Source organism: Rhinatrema bivittatum, chromosome 6 (genome assembly GCF_901001135.1).
Source record: "Rhinatrema bivittatum chromosome 6, aRhiBiv1.1, whole genome shotgun sequence".
Classification (NCBI taxonomy): Eukaryota; Metazoa; Chordata; class Amphibia; order Gymnophiona; family Rhinatrematidae; genus Rhinatrema; species Rhinatrema bivittatum.
The window spans coordinates 273,073,256-273,096,207 of NC_042620.1; the positions used below are offsets into that span (position 1 = coordinate 273,073,256).

Consider the following 22,952-nt stretch of genomic DNA (forward strand, 5'->3'; position numbering starts at 1 on the left):
CTTTCCCTGTACGTACCCGGATCAGTCCAGGACAGCTGGGATGTACCAAAGCTATCTTAACCAGGGTGGGACTGAGAGAGTCCTGCTCGGAGCACACTGGCTCCAAAGGAACCGGGCTCTGGAGCCCTGACATCGAGACGAAAATGTCTTGCAAAGGTATGCGGAGACTGCCAGGCTGCTGCCCTACAAATTTCCTGTGGTGACACCTGCTGACACTCCGCCCAAGACGTCGACTGCGAACGAGTAGAATGAGCCTTAAGGCCAGAAGGAATTGGACGACCCTGAACCAGGTAAGCAGAGGAAATCGCCTCCTTCAACCATCGGGCACTCGTTGACTTAGATGCCTTCTGCCCTTTTCTGGGCCCACTCTAAAGTACAAAGAGGTGGTCCGAAAGCCGAAAACCGTTCGTTACCTCTAAATAGCGTAACAGAGCCCTCTTCACGTCCAACTTCTGCAACTCCTTTGCCTCTGGAGAAGAATAATCCACCCCTGCAAAGGAAGGAAGTTCCACCGACTGATTCACATGAAAAGAGGACACCACCTTCGGGAGAAAAGAGGGAACTGTTCTCAGGGAGACTCCCGCCTCGGAAATCCTCAAGAAGGGCTCCCGCTACCAGAAAAACCGTCTTCAAGGTCAGATCTTTCAACGTCACCCGACGCAATGGTTCAAAAGGAGCCGAACAAAGCGCCTTGAGTACCAGGTTCAACCGCCAAGAAGGACAAGGACTCCGGACCGCAGGGCGAAGGTGCTTAACGCCCCACAAAAAACGAACCACATCCGGGTGAGAGGCAAGAGGCACTCCCTGCACCTTCCCTCGAAAACTGCCCAGAGCCGCCACCTGCACCCGCAGCGAATTGAATGCCAACCCTTTGGCTAGGTCTGCCTGTAAGAAATCCAGAACCTCTGGAATAGACGCCCTGGCGGGCTGTACACCGTGGTCGATACACCAGGCTTCAAAGACTCCCCATACTCGGACATAGGCCATAGACGTAGAAGTCTTGCGGGAACATAAGAGCGTGGCCATCACCGCATCAGAGTAACCCTTACTCTTCAACCGACGCCTTTCAAAAGCCATGCCGCTAGACAAAAGCGATCTGCCTCTGTGAAACAGACGGGCCCCTGCCGCAGAAGCGTGGGAGACGGATGAAACCTCAGTGGACCGTCCACCGTCAGAGCCACAAGATCCGTGAATCACGGGCGCCTTGGCCACTCCAGGGCCACTAGAATCACCTTTCCGGCGTGTCTTTTGATGCGGCGCAGGACTTTGCCCACCAACGGCCATGGGGGAAACACGTACAGGAGAATACCCCTGGGCCAAGGGAGGACCAGGGCGTCCGCCCCCGGTTCCCGCCGACGACTGAAGAACCGGGGGGCCTTGGCGTTGCGGTGAGTCACCATCAGATCCATAGCCGGCGTGGTCCACCGGTCGCACAGACGATGAAAGGCATCGTCGGAGAGTTCCCACTCTCCGGGATCCAGTTGGTGGCGACTGAGGAAATCCGCTTGGACGTCGTCAATGCCGGCAATGTGAGACGCCGCTATCCAGTAAAGAAGCGCCTCCGCCCAGCGGAGCAAAAGCTGTGCCTCCGCCGCTGATCGACCAGGAGGCCTCCTGCCTGGTCCACTGACCCTGGACCGACATATCCCGACAGACCACTCCCCATCCGGAGAGGCTGGCATCCGTGGTCACTATGGTCCAGCAGGGAGTCTCCAGGTCCATCCCCTGACGCAAGTTGTGCGGAGAAAGCCACCACTGCAGACTGGAACGCACCACCCTCGAAAGTGGAAGGACAGTGTCGTAAAGCTGCGAGCGAGGCTTCCAGCGGGACAACAAATCTGAGTGAAGAGGACGCATATGTGCAAATGCCCATGGCACGAGATCGATGGTCGAGGCCATGAAGCCCAGGACCTGCAAATAATCCCAGGCCGTAGGATGAGAGAGAGATTGGAATTCCGTCACCTGTTGCATGAGCTTCCAGACTCTTTCCTCCGTCAGAAAGACCTTCCCTAAGACCGTATCGAAACGAGCCCCTAGGAATACCAAGTTCTGAAAGGGGGTCAAATGGCTCTTCGCGGGGTTGACCACCCATCCCAAGGAGCCCAACTTCCAGAGGACCCGTTGTACCGCGTCCCTGCAGAGACTTTCCGACTTCGCGCGAACCAACGACTTCGCTCGAACCAACCAATCGTCCAGGTATGGATGGACCAAGATCCCCTCCCGTCGCAAAGCGGCCGCAACCACCAGCGCCCCAGGACTGCAAACCGCAGGAATCTCTGATGGTCCGGACGGATGGGGATGTGGAAGTACGCCTCCGACAGGTCCAGAGAAGCCAAGAACTCCCCTTTGTGCACCGACGCAATTACCGAACGAAGCGTTTCCATCCGAAACCGGGGCACCTTCAGAGCGTGGTTTACGCGCTTCAAATCGAGGATGGGCCGGAAGGACCCGTCCTTTTTTTGAACCACGAAGTAAATGGAGTAGCGCCCACGCCGTAGCTGCCCCGCGGGCACCGGAACTATGGCCCCTAGATCTTGCAGGCGTTGCAGGGTGACCTGTACCGCCACGCGCTTCTGGCTGTACGCGCAAGGGGACACTATGTAATGGTCCCTGACTGGCCGTGCAAAATCTAAGGCGTAGCCGTGGTCTGTTATGTCGAGGACCCATTGATCGGACGTCAGTTGGACCCACGCCTCCCGGAAAAGAGACAACCGTCCCCCGATCTTTGGAATGGAAGGGTGGGCCGGCCGCACTTCATTGGGTAGTCTTTGAGCCATATTGACGACAACAAAAGTGGAACAAATTATATTTAGAAATGATGGCTAAAGAAGGCGTCAGCAAGCCTGACATTGTGTGTTCTTACAGAGACACCAACCGGTCTTTTCAATCATTCGCCTTCTTTTAAATTTATTAACTTCCAAGAATTTTTTTGTTCAAGAATTTTTTTCTTTTTCTTAAAATATCCTCCGTCAGTCATAGACTCTTTAAAGCGGATGTACTTAACTTCAATATGGCCCTACACGGCCCGTGTTTCACCCGAAAGCTTCCTCAGAGGCGTATGAACGCTATAAATACAAGAGTCTGCATCCTATAATAATAAAGCAACAATTAAATCCTTTATCTTCAAGAAGGTTAGTAAAACTTGTACTTATCTGAAAATCAAGCCAACTGGGCCTGGGGGGCACCATTTCTGGCTGGGCAACGGCCCCGAAAGGACTGATTCCAAGAAGACTGTCGGGGCGCGTTCTGACGAAAGGACGACCCGGTGGACCGAGAAGACCGGAAGCGACGATTCCCCCGAGAACAATTCCGCTGAGGAAAGGCACTCTTAGACCGGAATCTATCCTCCGGCAACCGGTGGACCTTGTTCTCACCCAGAGACTTAATCAGATCGTCCAACTGTTGCCCGAAGAGGAGCTTCCCCTTAAATGGCAAGGAACTCAGCTGCACCTTTGAAGACGTATCCGCTGCCCAGTGCCTGCGCCATAGGAGCCTGCGGGCAGAAACCGCTGAGACCATCGTCTGGGCAGACGTCCTCAGGAGATCATACAGGGCGTCAGCGCCGTATGCAACCGCCGCTTCCAGCCGACTAGCTCGCTCTGCTGCTGCACCAGACAGGTCGGACTCAGCCTGCCAATCCTGAACCCATCGGAGACAAGCCCTTTGGGCGAAGCTGGTACACATAGCTGCCCTGACCCCAAGGACCAACACCTCAAAAATTCTCTTAAGTTGCAGCTCCAGTTTACGATCCTGCAGGTCTTTCAAGGCTGTACCCCCTGTTACCGGAATAGTGGTCCTTTTGGTAACCGCGGCAACTGCGGAATCAATCTTGGGAAGCCTGAGGAGCTCCAACGCGTCCTCCGGAAGCGGGTACAATTTTTCCATCGCTCGGCCGACCTTTAAACCTAGCTCCGGATTGTCCCATTCCTTATACAATAAGTCCGTGACCGACCAGTGAAAGGGAAAGGAACGAGCCGGACCTCGGACCTCGGACCTCGGAGACCCACCATGACGGGGTCCATAGATCCAACCCTGGAATCCTCAGGGGGGACTTCAATAGCGAGCTCCTCTAGAATGACCGTTATCAGTGGCCCTAGCTCATCTCTTCGAAACAGGCGCACCACCTTGGGATCATCGCCGTCAGTCACCTGGACCGCCCCCGGCTTGGCCAGCTGAGGGTGAAGCTCAGGATCCTCTTCCTGTCCGTCGCCAGCTGGTATCGGGGGCGCTGGATCGTCATCCAATGAGTCCGATTGAGAAGACTCAGTCAGCTTTTCCCGAGAATGGAGAGGACACTTCGGCTTGGGGGCATCCGCCCCCTCCGACTGCCTGGACCGTTTCCGTGAAGAAGACTCCCGGGACAACTTGGAGTGCGACCTCCGTCCAGATCTGCGAGCCTCTGAAGAACTTGCGCATCATGTCCACAAAGTGGGAGGAGAACGAAGAAGACGAACCATCAGATTCCAGATCCTCATCTGAGGAAACCCCGACTCCAGATCGTCATCTGAGGAAACCCCGGTTGGAGCTATCTGCCCCCATGCCCCCACCAGGAGCAGCCGCCTCGGGGAGAGCGGAGAAGGAGAAGACCCATCAGCCAGCGCATCCAGCGCTGTCTTTTCCTGGTCCCGGAAGGATGCTAACAGAGCCTCCGAACCAGCACTGAGCTGGAATGGAGCCGGTGGAGCCGGGTCTTTTTCCCCAAAATCAGGCCTCCGGGGCTCCCGACGCGATCTGGAGCCTTGCCCAGGCTCCTTTCCAAGCAAATCCCGGGAGGAGCCTTCCCCACCGGAGAGACAGGCCGTGCAGACCCCAGCGCAGGAAATCCGCGCACTGCCACAGGCAGAGCAGGTCGCACCACGTGGCATAGCCCCGGGCTCGATTTGTTGAGTACCCAAAAAAAGAACCGCGGAGTTCGGCGCAATGTCCCGGTAAGTAGGCCGCACCTCGCGGCAAATCACCGAGCTCGATTTTTTGCGTACCCGAAAAAAGAACCGCGGCGTTCGGCGCGATGTCCCGGTCCCCCCGGGCCGAAAAAACGGCGAAAAAACGGTAAAAACAAGCGGCGGAAAACGGAGTGAACACCCGGCCAACGGAGGCCCTAACTCCAGGCAAGTTTTAAAACGAAGTTTTAAAAAATTGAAAACTTTTTACCTTTAGCTGAAGAAAACGGCAGGCTGGACGAGGATGAGTGGCCGAGACCCCCCGGCATCACCCCGAACCACGGCAGAAGTAGGGTCCCCAACCCTCTGCTCTGCAGCCTCTAATACCAGGGGAGATGGTCCCACCAGGACCTGACAACCCCCTGGGAGGCTAGACGCTGCACTGCCTTCTTTTTTTTTTTTTTTTTAAACTAAAGGAACCCTACCAAGATCCCTAACCTGAAGAAAACAGCAGCACTAAGCTAGAAAACCTAGAACCAAATCCCTAACTTAGCACCACCGAGACACTAGGCTTTGCACCTCCACCATCTGCTGGAGACAGAAGAATACTGGCAGACACTAGGTGGCACCTCAAGGGTATAGGACAGAGTCCGCAAAGTCTTCTTCTGTCTCCATCTGCTGGTGGGGAGGCAAAACCCAGCTGTCCTGGACTGATCCGGGTACGTACAGGGAAGGAAATATTTATTTATAGAGAATATGGTGAATGTGTGGAACAACCTCCCAGTGGGTGGTGATGGAGACCAGGACAATATCTGAATTCAAGAAAGCTTGGGACAAGCTCAAAGGATCTCTGAGGGAGTGATAGGGATTGTAAAGCTGAGTAGTTAGTGTGAATAAGCAGATTAGTTATTTTCTGTTTCTGCTGTCATGTTTCTGTGTGGAGCACAGTAGTGAGGGCAGGTAATGAGCAATACAAATGGAATAACCGAAGTAAAGGGCTTGAGGGTTAGCTCAGACATAGAGATTTGGATGGCCAAAGAGGGGAAAATACAGGCCAATGGTCAATGGCGTACTCATGGACTGTCATCTCAACTACAAGAAATTCATTAATAACACCCTCAAAGACTGCTTCTACAAACTGCACACCCTAAAAAGACTCAAACCCCTCTTACATCTCAGCGACTTCCGCACCATATTACAAGCCCTCATATTATCGAAAATAGATTACTGCAACTCCTTGCTACTAGGTTTGCCTAAAAACACCATCCAACCTTTACAACTACTCCAAAATGCAGCTGCCAGGATTCTCACCAACACCCACAAATATGATCACATAACCCCTGTACTCAAACATCTACATTGGTTACCCGTCGCATCTAGAATTACCTTCAAAGCCCTCACCCTAATACACAAATCCCTTCATAACAACAACATGCACTGGTTCAAAGAACATTTCTCCTTTCACAACAGTAATAGACCCACCAGAAAACAATATCTAGCCACACTACGCACCCCCTCACCTAAGCTTACGAAACTCCGCACCACTAACGAAAGAGCCCTCTCCCTAGCAGGACCATTACTCTGGAATAAACTACCCACTTCCCTCCGCCAAGAAACCTGCCCGAAAATATTCAGGCAAAACCTGAAGACCTGGTTCTTTAGACACTCATACACCTAACATTCACACAATCACTAGCCCCCCCCCCACTCCTAACCTCCCTCCTCCCCTCTCCCCCCCCACCCCTTTTTCCTTCCCACCTCCTAACCACCCCCTTCCACCTTGCCTAATAATTAGCTATCTACTATGCTTCCCGGAAAGCAAATTTATCAAGACAGCATTCTGTAAATAAGAACATTTTTACTCACAAACGTGTATATATTCCCTGACAACTACTGTATATACAAATATATACCTCCTACAAATGTAGATCTCAATCATATCCAGCAGAATCTTCCTGCCACTTTTTTTTTGAATAACCACAATCATGTATCCCACTTAGTTAATTATTACTTGTATAATCTTCCCTATTATTCGTATGTTATTGTTTTTGTTATTAATGTTATCTCTTCTGTTCCTATTATAATCATATGACAATTGTAAAGCCTGTTGCTAAGTTCTGTTCCCTGTAAACCGACGAGATGTTCCCAACGTTCGTCGGTATATAAAAGATATTAAATAAAAAGTGGACGTACAACTGCACCAGGCTTGATTAAAAGCAGTGATAAGGCTGCATTAGGCTTACATAATTAAACCCTTCTTACTCTGGGATAACCTGCACAAAGCAATAGTTAATCATAACAGCTGTGGGGCAACTACATCAGGCTGCCAAGAAGGCTAGGATAGCCTGAAGAAATGTCAATGAGCATGGAAGAGGCTGGATGTTTTGGACAATAGCTCTGCTAGTTTTGGTGATTATATGGTTGTTACAAAACTTGGTGGTAAGAAATAGAAGAGGGCATAGATGTCAAATTAAATATGGGATTGCAAGAATTGGAGAAAAATACAACAAAAACTGGATTAGCCTACTAGTGAAGGTGGTGGAGGCCAGCATTTGTAATACAATCAGGCCATACTTGCATCATATATGGAAAGCAGTGGTAGGAACAGGACTGAGAAGTCAAGTAAACTTAGCTATGCAGCATTCAATGGGTTAGCTGAGTTGGTAACAGCAGGCCACAACTTATAACCAACCTGTTGAGCAAGGCCAATGAAAGCACTAGATGACCGCCTAGAGTGCTTCAGGTTTGGGGGCAGCCACCTAGTATTTCTACCAATCCTGCTCAGCTGTCACCTTTAGGTAGCAGAGCAATCTTGGGATTCTTGGCTAGTGACAAGACTATGGCGATTAGGCCTCCTCCCTCCTGCACCACCACCACCACAGGGCCCAGGAGTGGTAAAAAGGAGTCCCGGTCACAGCGACACTAAGAAGCAGGAAGGGCATTGGCCCCACAGGCCAGAAGAAAGGTCAGCTGGGCCTGTGCAAGCAAATAGAAATAGTAGAAGAAAAAGAGCACTGAACAGGAGCAGCAGTGGCCATCTGGGTGGCCCAAGAGAGAGGGGTAGTGTCAGCTGGTCCCGCGCAGTGGCAGCAAGACTAGAGGAATGCTAAGCAAGAGTAGAGTCTGCGGGGTCTACAAAGAGAAAATGATAGTCTTGCAGACCATGGGGTCTGCACAAGACTGCTACTGTTGTTGCTGCTGCTGCTTCTTATGCATTCTGGGAGGGGGCAGGGAGTAAGAGAGTAGATCATGAGATAAAGAGAGAGAGAGTGTGTGTGTGTATATGAAAGAGAGCATGTGTTTGTGAGTATTTGTGAGAGAATGTGCGTGTGTATATGAGAGGAGAAAATATTTACCCCACCTATCACTAATGAACGACAATCTCAGAGTGACTGGAAATCAAAAGTTCCCAGGTATGACAGGTGGGGGATTTATTTTTTTTTTAATCTTATTAATTTTAATTATTGGTGGTTGGTTGTTGTGCCTGCTGTTTTGAAATATTTTATTTATCACGCCTTTCCTCTTATTCTATTTTTTAGCTGTTTTGAACTATTTTTTATTAGTATGGTTGTACTGTTAATGATTGTTTTATGTTTCTTGATGTTTGATGCTTTATAAGGAATGGTGACTATTTTGTTTTTCCATTGTTGCACTGTATATATCGTCTGGCTTATTATGGTTCCAGTTCATTTTTTGTCTGTACATTTCCATTTATACTTTATGGTCACTTTATACTGTATTTGGTGAGGATCTGTCTGTATTGCATGTGTGACTGAGGTGAAATATTCTGGTATCATGTTGTTTCTATGTAGGAATCTATAGCAGTTTGACTTGTTCTGTTTTCCTGATAGGAAATATTGGTGTTTTATGGTTTGATGTAATATTTACAATGTTGCTTTTTCATAAGTAGGGTTGTTATTGTTTGAGTTCTGGCAGTTAATGCTGTTTTGGTATATTATAATTGTAAATCAGTTTACTCATGACTTTCTGAAGGCCAAGCCCTCACCCAACATGTGTTATAATAGGCTTAATACCATATGGGTTTCAAGTGTCTTTTACAGGTTTTTCTGGTTGGCACTATAGTAGTGTATGTAAATATAATATACATGTACATGATTATTTTTACCACAGAATATCCTTTTTAATATAAAATCTGCTATAAATGCATAATTTTAATTGTGAATGCAGAAGTCAGGAAGGGGGAGGGAGGCAAGAGTATCTAATATCCTTGCACCAGCCCTGTGGTTCAGTTCCAGGGGATTGGTGATAGTCAGATAGTATCCATCAAGGTAGTAAAGAGAATACCAGGGGTGAATTTAAAAAAAAGCACAGGTGAGCAACACCCTAGGTTATGAGATAGCCTGGCTACAACTCCTCAGAAATCAACTAGATCAGTGCCAGCAGGTTGTTGGTGGCCAGGTACCAGCCAACCATCCAACAAGGCTATGGAAATGATTGTGCAGTGGCTTCAGTGATTTTGTTGGCTTGCTTGCAGGATTTGGGGATGAGATGCTTGGGGGAAGGGGAATGTTGACCGATGGATTTTAGATTGGGTGTAGAAACTTGTATGCTCATCTGCCTGCAATAGTGAGAATCAATTAGGAAGAGAACAACTGATTTGTAGAAGGGGTATAAAATCCTACAAGTGATCAAGTTTCTATGGCCGGCAGCTGGGATATATTTTTGGCAATGTGGATCAGAATAACTGGGCAGAGTCAACTGGTCAGTTGGATGGTTTTTTGCCATCATGTGCTATATTGCTCTTGGGGATTGGATGGACAGAGTTGGTTGGCTTGAACTGATGCTTGAATTGGATGGCCTTTGATGTAATGGATAAGCCTGTCTCATCATTTATTGCTAAAATGATTTATTTTTTTCTTCAGATCTGATATTTTCTCGCGTTGAGGAAGAACATCTGTGGGAATGTAAACAGCTGGGTGTGTACTCTCCTTTTGTCCTTCTCAACACCCTAATGTTCTTTAACACAAAGTTTTTCGGGCTGCGTACTGCAGAGGAGCATATGCAGCTATCTTTTACCAATGTCGTGCGCCAGTCTCGGAAGTTTACTACCAACAGAGGAACTGTGAAGATGGTCAGTATTCGTTACTATGCTCCAGTCCGGCAGAAGAAAGGACGAGGTAGGAGTTCCTGCCCAGAGGTGCATTCATTTCTCTTCTTTCTACACTTGCTTCCTGTCTACCGCTTCTGTTTTCTCTTTTCCTTTTTTCTCTCTATCTGCAGCTTGCTCTTCTGTCTCTTCTGTTTTATCTTATGCCCCTTATGTATGTTTCTCTATAAGCAAACAGATTCACTAGTTTCATGTGTAATGTCATTACACCATGCCATAGCTTTATAGGAAATGTTTAGAAATGCTTCAGTGTATATACAGCAGTTCCTGTGCTCCCACATAGCTATAGCATGCCTGGCTCTATCTTTTTTAGCATATTGACACAGATGGATTTTTTCTTCAGAGCAGTGTTTACCTGCTCTAGCCATTAAGGCATCTTTTTTATTTTAGTGTACCTCAAAAAAAAGAAAAAAAAATTTTTTTTTCTTATCTTGGTAGTTTCCTAACCAGGTTTTTTTTTGCATTTTCAAGTTTTCCTATTTTCTAGTTCTTTCCTTGGACCTGGTTAGGCAGTTGCCTGACAGATCACCAGATCAGATTGTTTTCTTCTGAGTTTCATTTTCTGAGTGAAAATTTCTTCTTGATTTTGTTTTGAGTATTTTTTGTAACATGTTCAGGAAGAAATCCAGCTATCTCACGTTTTTTCCTAAGTGCAGGCAGAAGGTATCAGTCCATTATCATAGCCAATCCTGCTACAAGTGTTTGCGGAAGAATCATAGTTCAACCCTATGTAACATCTGCTCAAGGATGTCACCAAGGGTGATCAAGATCTGCAGGATGAAGCTAAAGTCTTATCTTGAAGAGTTGAATAAAACCAGATTCATTGACCTGTGTTAAAGGCAAAACCCAAGCAGAAGAACCATGGAGCTTCATCATCTGCTGGTGGCACAGAAGTTCACAAGGAGGCATAAACTCTTTGGACATGAAGATAGATGCCCCAGGAATGAGAACAGTCTCGCTTTCCTAGCTTGCATAGAACTGAGGAGACACTGCACTGAGGACCAGTCAAAGAAGAGTAAGCATCAGTGATGATCCCCCTTTGAGAGACAGCTTAGAGAGCTAGAGGATCCTGAAGGCTGTGTCCCACTCCTCAAAGCAGCTGTGCCTGAAGATTAGTGATGCCTTCCAGGGCATCAATGCAGCTTCAGGCTTTTGTTACCTCTTGAAAGAGTATGGAGCCAGGAGTCTGATTCAATGTCATAGTCTGAGCTGAATGGGCTCAGAGAAAACTTTATACTGGTCCCATGGTACCAAAAGTTGATCTTTGACGCTGATAGTTAACTCATGGATCAGTGCCAATTCAAATTTCACTTGCTGTTTTTTTTTCTGGAGAATGTCTAAACAGTCTTGGGGTTCTCCTTAGAGGTCAGAGAAATGTTATGAAGGAGAGTGCTGACCCTCCCCTCTGATCCCTCTCACCCCCGAGGAACTTTCCTTCTCAGATTTTGCACAGTTCATGGTTGAAGTCATCAATTGACTTTGTCAGAGAGCCCCCCCCCCCCCCCCCAATCACCCTACCAGGGTATATGCAGGAGAACGTGGGAAGCCTCACATCAGTACTCCCAAGTACTGTGTCCAGATGACTGAGGGACTCCAGCAGTCCTAGTTACCACATCAATCTCTGATGATCAAATCTGTCATGAAAAGAGCCAGAAAGCCTAAAATACATGCCTTCATACCCTGTGGGCATGTCAGACCTTGGGACCATTTCAGGAAGAAACATTATGCCCCTGTCATACAAAGAATCCTACCAGACCCATCTTCCATCTCTCAAAACTGCACAAAAATTCCGTGACCATATCCCATCATTGGCAGCATTCTTCAAACTCAGGATTGAGACCTAGTATTGGGTTGTGGCATGCCAGTGACCAGGTCACAGCCCCATTACTGCACTGCACATGCACAGTGGATAGAGCTGTGGCTGAGAACCAGGGTACCCAGTGTTCAAATCCCGCTGCTGCTCCTTGTGACCTTGGGCAAGTCACCTCACCCTCCACTGTCCCAGGTTCAATTTACCGGCAGATGTACCTCAGTGTAATCCATTTTGTCTGAATAAATTAAATGAAAAAAAGTTCCGGTCACATGGCTATTTTCAGCCCAGCATGGCTCTCAGGAATTTAGAGCAATGCAGAACCCCTACTCTTGCAGTGTTGACATGACTGCCAAGAAGAACGGGAGTACAGACACTATATGGACATGCAGAGCTGTGAGTCAATAGAGAGAATAAACAATTCAGGGGGTTTGAGGGGAGTATGTGAGGAGGTGAGAGTAAGCAATTGGGACAGAGTGAGCAGTGGGATCTGCGCAATGGGAACGATGGGAGCTAGGGGCAGCAAAGTGAGCATGAGGGATGGGGGAGGATGAGAGTGACAAAAGAACAGGCCTGATATGTGAGTAGCATGGGAGATTTTGGAACAGGCAAGCCCACCCATCCAATTAAACATTGAAATCATTCATCCACTATTATGAGGTTTCCCTTTCAGTTCCTTTCCGAGTGAGCTCAGTCAGTTTATAGACTGTTTCACGGGGTTATTATATTCTTGATGGAGAGGTGGTCCCCTGACACATCTTAATGACATCTAGCTTACTTTGTAAGTGATGGAAGTGGAGGGTGATTTTTGTGGAGGGGAAGAAGGGGAGGGGGGTTTCTGGGAATGTGGGATGAGGAAGGGACTTTCGTTTCATCTCAATGTCGGGATTTTGTGCTGGGCCATTCCATTGTTTTCTTTCCTATGTGTGTGGGGTGGGTCAGTGCGGTCTCTAGGCCCACTATTGGTTTCAGTATGGTTTCTCACGGGGGCATCTCTCTCTCTTAATTGTTCTTGTTGTCTGACTATGGAGAGTAAGACAAATTTCTTCACGTGGAATGTACTCGGGTTGGGTACCCCTATTAAGAGAGAAGGTGCTTTCCCATTTGAACAGATTGAATTGTCAGCTTGCTTTCCTCCAGGAAATGCATATGAATGACCAAGAACACTCTAAGCTTAAAAGGAGGTGGGTTTCTCAGGAATATGGGGTTAGCAATACACGCTCAATGGTATTCAATAGGCTCTCAGCAATAAGCATTCAATATGCTCTCAGCAATAAGCGGTTAGCAATACACGCTCAATGGCATTCAATAGGCTCTCAGCAATAAGCGGTTAGCAATACACGCTCAATGGTATGCAATATGCTCTCAATAATAAGGCAATATACGCACAATGAGGAATATAATATGCGCTTAGTCATAGAGCTGCGCCTATTACGGGCAGATTTACATTTCTGAATCTACCTACAGGTTAGGGGTTAGAAGGGTGGGGGTAGTCTTTCCCAATAACTGCACAGAAGCAGGGAAGGCATAACTATTCTAATCCCTGCTTGGTTTTAGCTGTTGTGGTTGGAGTGTAATGTATCTTTATATCGCATTGGGTGGTTTTTGTTGAGATCAGGAAAGCGAGTAATAAAAATGTTAAATAAATAAGAAACCCTTGAGTGCTGGAGCAATGCCACGCATTGGAAATGCCAGTATAGCACCTATGACCTTTCCTCTCTCACACCACCATTACATTGTGTCCAGGCCTGACTTGCCTCTGTGAACAGGGGCTCCACATTTGGCTCCTTGGTGCTGTGGCTTAAGTCCCAGGTTTGGCCTGGTGGCTACAGGTTTAAAGCATCTTTTGGACAGTGAACAGGAAAGCCTTGAATGTGACCACTTTTTCTGTGACCAATATACCATCATTTCTATGACTGAGAAGCAAGACATTGCACTCTGCCTTTCGACTCTAAATTGTCTCCCTTCTTCTCACGTTCAGCTGCTTTCTTTCTCTAATTATTTTGGTCTCTTTTCCTACTTTTTCTGCTCTCATTTACTTTCGCTTGTGCAGTCATCTTGTAGACTTTTGCCCTTTCTTTCATAGAAGTCTGCTCAGGAAAGCGGAAACGGGAGGAGGAGATGCCCATTCTGGAGCAGCAAGAGAACAGAATGAATCCTTTGCGTTGTCCTGTCAAGTTTTATGAATTTTATCTCTCAAAATGGTGAGAACCTAAGTGTCTGTGATTTCCTCACAGTTATCTGATCCAGTGTCTTACCTCACATCAATTCTAGACTGGTTCTGTTAGCAGAGGGAGGCCATTTTCGTTGAGGAGAATGGGGGCATTGTTGACTGTTTCCAAGAGCAGGGACAGGCATGCTTGGGCCATTTTTATGGGGATCAGTGCTTTTGCCTACTTCATTGGGGCCACAGTTGATCTGTTTCTGGTGGGAGGGAGGCTGTACGATTGTTCTATTGGTATAGGGATGGGTGTAGTCCTATTGTGCTACTTGAGGTGGGAAGAGACAGGTTCTATGAATGGGGGAGCTCTTATCATGGTAGTAATATTGTGCCTTCTCTTTTTTTTTTTATTTCTTTCTTTCTCACTTCTCTACTTTCCCTCTCCCTGTTCCTCATGTTTTTCATACCAATTCTCCTGTGTCACCCTGATCTCCCTTCTTACTCTTTCTGTAACCGCTCCCTGCTCTTTCTCTCGCTGTAGCCCCGAGAGCCTGAGAACTCGGAATGATCTATTTTACCTGCAGCCAGAGCGTTCCTGCGTTGCAGAGTCTCCACTCTGGTATTCGGTGATTCCTATGGATAAGAGTACGCTGGAGGTCATGCTGAATCGTATCCTAGCCGTGCGTGAGATCTACGAGGAGTCCCATCGAGCCTCTGGCATCAACGCAGATATGGACTGAGTGCCAGGGTCAAGGCTTTCTCTCAAACAGCCTTGTCTCCTTGGTTTTAAGACTTGGAGAAAGAACGAGGCCTTCTAATAGGAGGGTCTATATAAGAGAGCCAGCGCGTGAAGCTTGGATACGGTGAATCTGGTTCATGTAAAACAGTTGGTGCAGCCCAGGCTTTGAGTCCATGGAACCAAGAGCAGGAACACTATGGGTGGCTCCTCCTATGAGACCCAAGCACACAGGCCCTCTCTGTACCTTACCACCCCCTCACTGTTGCAAGCTCTTATCAAGTCAGTGCTCTTCCTCCTCTTTCCCTGCTAAATATCCTCATCACCAGCTCATTTTCTCTTTCTTTTACCAGCCTGTCATCCTATCTTAGGTATACCAGTAAATTATTTTCTGTCTGTGTAAGAGGAAATATTACTGAAGCCAGAGCGAGAGAAAAGAGACACATGTGAGCAGACAAGCCATTACTGGAGCTGGAGGGAGGGGAGAGGCCTATATCTGTAGGAGAGTCCATTATGGGGCTTGAGGAGAGAGGAGAGGCCTGCCTAGCTGGGAGAGTCAGTATTGGTATCAGAGGGTGAGATCTGGTTCCAGGAGGGGGCATTACTGGATTCAGAAAGTAAAAAGAGAGAGGCCTGTTTGTGCAGGAGGAGGCATTTATGGGCATGGAAAGAGGGGAAAGGTCTGTCTACAGGAGTGGGAATTATCAGAGCATAAGAGCAGAGAGGCCTGTTGCGTTCAGAATTAAGGAAGAGACCGGTCCCTGCAGCAGGGGGGCAGCGGGTCCTGTCTGTTTGGGAGGGGGACATTACTGGGGTGAGACCTGACTGTGCACATAAATGTTACACTTTCCTTATCACTTTTGCATGCACAGCTCCCCCCAGCCTCTCTTTCTGCTCTTTGCTGAGGTACACTGTCTATGCTTGTTCTTGGGAACCCTTTTCTGAACCTCAGGGATGGATTTTTCAAATGTCATTTGCCTACCACTGAAGAGGCCTGAAACCAGGAGCCACCCAACAGTCTGATCAGACTGAGATGCAGAGGTCCGTGGCCATTTGCTGAGAAAGACCTTCCAGGCAGTGAGTGGTACATTTGACAGAAGGCCTGCCCTTCCTCTGAGGCCTAGGTACAGGGTGAACATATCCAGTTGCAGCTTAGACATATGAACTGACCTGTATGTGAGGTGTAAAGAGCTGATATAACACCCATTGCAGTTCCAACTTGCCCACGTGTGACTCCCTGTGCTTGAATTGTCATGGTCAGTTTGTATACAGTTTGCAGGTCAGAGCCTTTCATCATGCTTCCTTTCTATCCAAATGGATGGTACCAGTGTGCTCAAAAACAGAATATATATTTTTAAACAAAATATTTTGCCATGAAATGGAAGCCCAGGTTCCTCTAGCACTTCCAGGGCTGTTTTTGGCAAATAGACTTGGCCCAAGTGTATGCAGGACCCTGGTGCGAGGGTATCAGAAGGGCAGCTCTTGTCATATGGGCAGTATTGGCCATGGATGGATGGAGTTATCGGGCTCTGGGATATAGAACTCACCCTGCAGCCACCCTGTAAGAAAAGACTTCAAATGCAGTTGCAGAAGAGAGAATGGTGAATGTCAGCAGTTGTAACTTCCATGGAGAGCAATGGAGATCTTTCTCCCTGTGGCTGGTGAGCATCCTCCCTCCATCATGCATCCTGGCTGAAGAGAGGGTGGCATAGGGAGGGCTCAGTATAAAACACCTTTCACCAATCACAGCTGGAACATCCACAGGGTTTGCAACTCATCTTCACAGCTCCCTAAATACTCCATTAACTCTTCCGTCCTCTCACACACCCCTGTCTCTGGACAGCTACACTATATCCTGCTGCTGCCTCTGTTAGCTTTTGTTATGGATTTTTATTTTATTTTTGATAACTGTAAATTTGTTTAGCTCCTGTTTAAAACTGTAAATAAAACTGTTTTGGGGCTTTCTCCTACCCCACTGTGACGAGGGATTGTGCCTGCTGCAGGCACCTCTTTACATGTTATCCATGGCAGGTGTCCTTGTTGTAGTTTTAAAGATGATGGTTGTGACTCAACCCTGTGTCTGTGGAAAACCATTCACTGCAAATAAAGACATTTAAAAATGGTTTGATCCGGTCTGGGTGATAGACGTTCTTGAGGTCAATACAGTAAGGAGAAGCTTGTGTATTACAGAGTGGTATATGTCAGCCCCTGCCACTTTTATAGGCCAAAAGGTCAATGCAATACTGGTGCATGTTAAATGGGTGCTCATGATTGAGTGCCTGATTAAATATTTAAATCAGCTGCTGCAGTAAAAAGGAGACACTAGGATAAATTTTGTGTCCCTAGCACCCAGGAGAGGTGGCTGTCAGTGGGTTAGGAAAATGGATGCTCATTAATTAAGAGCCCCTTTTCCTAACCTGACCGGTAGCACACTTTTTTTTCTGTTCTTTTCTGGTTCCTCCAATTTAATATCGCCACAATATTAAGTCGGAGGAAATACTGAAAAACAGTATTTTATGCTTTTCTGTAAACGTTTTGGGCTTCTTAAAAAATAACACCTGCTCAGGGCAGACGTTAATTTTTGAGAGTAAAGATGTGCGTGTCAGGCGCACATTTTATTTATTTATTTATTGCATCTGGGGGTAATAGCTAATAACATGAATTTACATGTGATGAGTGCTATTAGTTACACACTCAATTGGACGCGTGTTTTGCATTGGAGGTTATGGATGCGCGTCCTGAACACACTAACCCCCTGGCCAGCGCACGGTATTGCATCGGCCTGTTGGAGGGTACAGACTCTAATAATTTCAAAAGCTGAAACCAGTGGCAGTACCACGGGAGAAGTTCTGGGTGATAATTTAAGTGGAGGTTGGTACAGTAAGAGAAGTTTGTGTATTAGAGCAGTGTCTGTCAGCCCCTGCCAATTTTAGAGTGTACAGACTTTGTAATTATTTATAAAGCTGAAATGAGCGGCAGTACCACGGGAGAAGGTCCTAGCAAGACTGCACCAGTGGATGAGAGCAACTGCACCATGGTTGATCTTGCAGCACAAAATGGTAAGAAGGCTGCCTTTCCTACTGCTGAAAGCTTGCTCCTATACCTACCTCCAAGCAGAACAATACTGTTTAAATTCCATCACTGTAACATGAGCACAGAAATTCATCCTCTAATTTCCACCAGTGTGGGATTTATGGATAGTGGCATCTCAGCACCTCTCGTATGTATCTAGCATCTCTTCCTTCCTCTTTCAAGAACTTTGTCAGCTTGTGCCATGAATATGCAGAAATGGACCTTGTTGTTATATATTCAGCCTTACTTATAAATAATAGCTGTATTTTGGCTGTGAACATTACATGCTGCAAGTTTAGGATGGGTTTCTGTGTACTGAGCAGCAGATTAGGCTGTCTAATCTTAGCAATTTTTCTCTACTAAAGAGGCAGAACCTTAAGCGTGTCACAACTGAAGGCAGACCAGATTTTACTGCTAATAGCAGCCAGACCAAGCCTGCTCACTTACTCATTACTGCTAAATACAGACCAGGCCTACTGTACAATATCTTACTGCTAATGGCAGCTAAGCCAAGCCTGCTCATTTATACATCACTGCTAAAGCCAGGTCAAGCCTACTGTAATAATAACATAAATGGCATCCATATCAAGCCTGTTCACATATATCACTGCTAAAGACAGCCAGGCCTACTGTCAATATCTTACTGCTGATGGCAGCCAGACCAAGCCTGCCCACTTAGATATCACTGCTAAAAGCAGGCCAGACCTACTGTATAATACAGTTATGCTCATAAGTTTGCATACCCCTGGCAGAATTTGAAGATATTTAGCATTTTAAGAACCAATGGGAAGTGGAGATGATGAGCGGTATACACAATTGGTATAAACCACAATAGCAAATGGTATAGCGCTAAAGAAGTTCGTGGAACCTTGGCATGAATAAAGATGGAAATGCTGAATCTAATTTCTTTCTATGCTTCATATTTTGAGTAATCCAGTACAAGGTTCCGCGAACTTCTTTAGCGCTATACCATTTGCTATTGTAGCATTTTAAGAAAACATGAGTGATCTGACAAAACACATATGTTATTTTTAATGTGAATCGGTTATTTACTTCACATCACTAACCTCCTTCCCAATCACCTCTCTCCCCTTCTTTTCTCCCTCCTCTTCACCTCACCTCTCTCATTCATCCCTCTCGCTCTTCACCCACCATTCTAATTTACTCCCTTTCCTTTCCTTTCCCATCCCATTCCTCTCTTTCTCACTCCCTCCCTTACTGTTGCTACACGTGGACCCTTGGCCCGAGGTGGAGTTGGCACAACCTGTGGGGCGAACTCCACAGGACCCCACCGCCGGGAGGCGAGTCCAGTCGGGAAGCAGAGTCAAGCGGATGCTTCACCAGGGCCAGCCCACGTTCCCCACAGGTTGAGCCCTTGGGTGCCGGGGCCTTTCTGCGTAGCTGGTCCCGAAGGCAGCTAAGGAAGTACGGTGAGGTCAATTCCGGTCAGAGGTCTGGGCAGGTGGCTAAAGGCAAGGTCAGTTCCGTTCCGAAGTCTGGGCAAACGGCTAAAGGAGAGGTCAGTTCCGGTCCGAGGTCGAAGAGAAGGAAGAAACACGAAGGCTATTTGTAGGGCTAGTCCACACTGGAGGCCAGAAGCATGTAGAAGAACTTGTTGCCAAGTCATAGGATGACCAGGGAAGCTCCCTTAAGAAGGCCATGGGTCCTGAGGTCAGTTAGGGGCCAGGCCTGGTTTTCCCGCCACGGCCCCTTTAAGGGGCGGAGTCTTGGCGCATGTGCAGGCTAGGGGACGCCCGGGAGGATCGGAGTCGGTGGCGTCGGAGGCACCGTGCAGGCGAGGGAAGGCCCGGGCAGCTGGGGACAGCGGCAGTGACTTTCCGCTGCTGCAAGAGCCCCCGAGGGAGCCAGGACAGCTGGGCCACGGGTAAGAGGAAGTGCCTGCGGTCCGTTGGTACCAGCAGCGCTAACAGTACCCCCCTTTCTAGGCTCTCTCCCAGGGGGTCTGGGCTTCCGAGGGTGAGAGGCATGGAACTGTGCAATGAGGTCCTTGTCCAGGATATTGGATGAGGGTTCCCAGGAATTCTCGCCAAAGCCCTCCCCGGAGAGCAGGTATTCCCAGCATTGCCCATGTTTTCTAATATCCAAGACATCCTGGACCTGATATGTGATGTCATCATCGGAAGAGAGGGGTTGAGGTTCCGGGAGTTTCTTTGAAGGCCAAGACAACACCAAGGGCTTCAGTAGGGATACGTGGAAGGAATTGTGAATTTTGAGTCAAGATGGTAGCTGGAGCTGGTAGGAGACTGACTCCAGGCGGCTTAGTACTAAAAAGGATCCAAAGTAGCGGGGGGGCTAGGCACATGGAGGGGAGCTTAAGCCGGATGTACCGTGGGCTAAGCCAAACTTTCTTGCCTGGTTTGAATTGTGGGCTAGGCCTACGATGGATGTCGGAGAATCTTTTAGCGGTCTGTCCCGCCTTGCGCAGCAGTTGTCGAGTGAGGGTCCAAAGTCGATACAACTCCTTCGCAGTTAACTGAGCCACGGGAGAGGGCACTGCAATGGGCAATGGTAGAGGCGGAAGTGGTTGCTTGCCGTAGACTAGCTGGAATGGGGATGACCCCGTGGCGGAAGACTGATGGGAGTTGAGAGCGAACTCCGCCCAGGGAGCAGTTCAGCCCAGTTGTCTTGCTTGGAGTTCACATATGACCTTAAGAACTGCTTGAGGGTTCTGTTTGTCCCTTCAGCCAGCCCGTTGGTCTGGGGGTGATAGGCAGTGGTGAATTTGAGAGCGATATCAAATTTTCTGAAAGCGACCTCCAATACTTAGCAGTAAACTGAGACCCTCGGTCCGAGAGAATGTACTTGGGAAGGCCATGAAGCCAAAAGACGTGGTGAACAAAACGTTGAGCTAGCTGAGGAGTGGATGGAAGAGCAGGCAGGGCGACAAAATGTGTCATTTTAGAAAACTGGTCCACTATCACCTAGATGGTGGTGTTACCCTTGGACGGAGGGAGGTCGACGATAAAGTCAGTCGAGACTTGGGTCCAGGGTTTGCTAGGAGGGGGCAGCAGATGTAGCAAACCCAAGGTCAACCAGTGGGGTTCTTATGATGGGCGCAAGTGTGGCAGGATTCGACGTAAGATGGGACGTCATTTTTCATGGTAGCCCACCAGTAGCATCGTTGAAGGAGCGCCAGAGTCTGAGGTTGACCAGGATGTCCTGCAATATGCAAGTCTGGGCCCAGTGGAGGACTTTGTGCCGGAGCCTGGGGGGTACCAGGGTCCTCCCCGGTGGAACAGGTGTCGTGGCGGCCAGGAGAATTCTAGTGGGCTCGATGATATGTCGAGGAGATTCAGGCTTGTCTTCGACGTCGAATGATCGAGAAAGGGTGTCCGCCCGTTGTTTTTTACTAGCAGGGCGATAGCAGAGCACAAAATCGAATCATGTGGAAAAAAGTGCCCATCGTGCTTGACTCGGGTTGAGGCGTTGGTCCCGATGTAATTTCGGTTAGGCGGTCGAGAATGATTGAGTGGTTTACTGTATCAAATGCTGCTGATAGATCTAGGAGGATCAGCAGGTAGCTTTGGCCATTATCAAATCCTTTGAGCACGGTGTCATTTAGTGAGAGGAGTAGTGTTTCGGTGCTTAGGTTTTTCCTGAAACCAAATTGCGTAGGGTATAGGATGTTGTTTCTTTTTAGGTGGTCAGTGAGCTGGGAGTGGACAATTTTTTCAATGATTTTGGCAATGAATGGTAGGTTGGATATGGGGCAGTAGTTTAGTGGGTTGTCCGGGTCTAGGTTGTTCTTTTTTATTATGGATTTAATTATTGCTGACTTTAAACATTCAAGGTAGTTACCTTCTGTGAGGGATAGGTTGACAATGCTGGTTATAGTTTTGGCTAGTGAGGTTTCGATCATTTTGATTGTTGATATGGGAATGCTGTCGATGGGGTGATTTGCTGGGTTCATTTTTTTTATGATTGTTTGGACTTCCAGTGAGGAGGCTGGGTCAAAGTAGGACCAGCTTGTTTGGTTAGGTTGCATTTTTATGTTTTGAGAGTTTACATTGAGATTGTTATTGATTAGGTTCTTGATTTTTTTCGCTAAAGAAGTCTGCAAATTCGTTGCTATTGTTCTTGGTTAGTGGTGTTTTCAGGTCATGTGAGGATTTGGTGAGGTTTTGTACAATGGAGAATAGCATTCTGGGGTTATGTTGGAATTTATTTATTTTGTTCGTGTAGAATTCTTTCTTTGCAGTGTGGATCAGTTTTTTGTAGTGGCTAGTTGCGTTCGATGGGTTGTTGTCCTTCCACCAGGCTTTCTCTTTTTTTCTGAGTTCGTGTTTGGCCAATCTTATGTTGTCGTTGTACCATTGATTTTGATGTTTTGGGTTTTTTATTGTCTTTTTGATTGTGGGGTTTAAGTTATCTGAAATAGATTTAGTAATGTTGAGCCAAGAGGTTACGGCTGAATAGGAGCTGGTTAGGGCTATGTCTGTCAGTTCTAGTTGTAGTTTTTGTTGAAGTGCTTCAATATTGAAAGGAGGACGGTATGTGATTGTGGTCGGGCTGTTTTCTTCCATTGTGAGTTTAGAGTTGTAGGTCAGGAAAGATTGAATTAGAGAGTGAACTGACCAGGGGATTTTGGTTATTTTTGTTTGGTATGTTGACCAGGTGTTGGTATTAATGAAGACGAGGTCTAGGGTGTGTCCTGCTTTGTGTGTTGGACCAGTGATGATTTGTTTTAATCCTAGGGTTGAAAGAGCGTCTGTTATTGTTGCACATGTGGATGAGTGGGGAAGGGTGTCCATGTGGATGTTGAAGTCTCCTAAAATAATGATGGGCTTATTGAGATTGCGGGAATATCCTTTTGGAAAGGCCTCCATTGGAAGGAGGTGTTCCAGGATAAGTACACACATAGATGGCATTTTCAAATATCTGCATGTTCTCTTCCAGTGAAATTTTACCCACAGCTAAAACAAGTGCAACTGACTGCTCGTAGGGTATACCTGTGGTGAGGATTGGTGCCAAATTGCCAGTAAAAAGCACATGGGGTCTTCGTGCCAGTGTTGACGGGGCAGTTCTATAATGAGACAGGGTGAGGTGGCCGCCCCAGGCAGCAAAATTTTGAGGTGGCAAATTATGCCCGCCCCCCCACCCAAAAAAAAAAAACCGCCCCTGCAGCATCTGCCTCACAGGAAACA

At 47.5% G+C, this 22,952-nt stretch overlaps 1 protein-coding gene across 1 annotated transcript in view; it reads left to right on the plus strand.

The window, feature by feature from the left end:
• Positions 1-16,843, plus strand: part of ZMYM3 (zinc finger MYM-type containing 3) — a 453,384-nt gene extending 436,541 nt beyond the window's left edge. Inside the window, 3 exon segments of the mRNA XM_029607228.1 lie at positions 9,764-10,018; positions 13,905-14,022; positions 14,521-16,843. Of these exon segments, the coding sequence (XP_029463088.1) occupies positions 9,764-10,018; positions 13,905-14,022; positions 14,521-14,719 (572 nt within the window). The 3' untranslated portion in view covers positions 14,720-16,843.
• Positions 16,844-22,952: the final 6,109 nt, after the last annotated feature.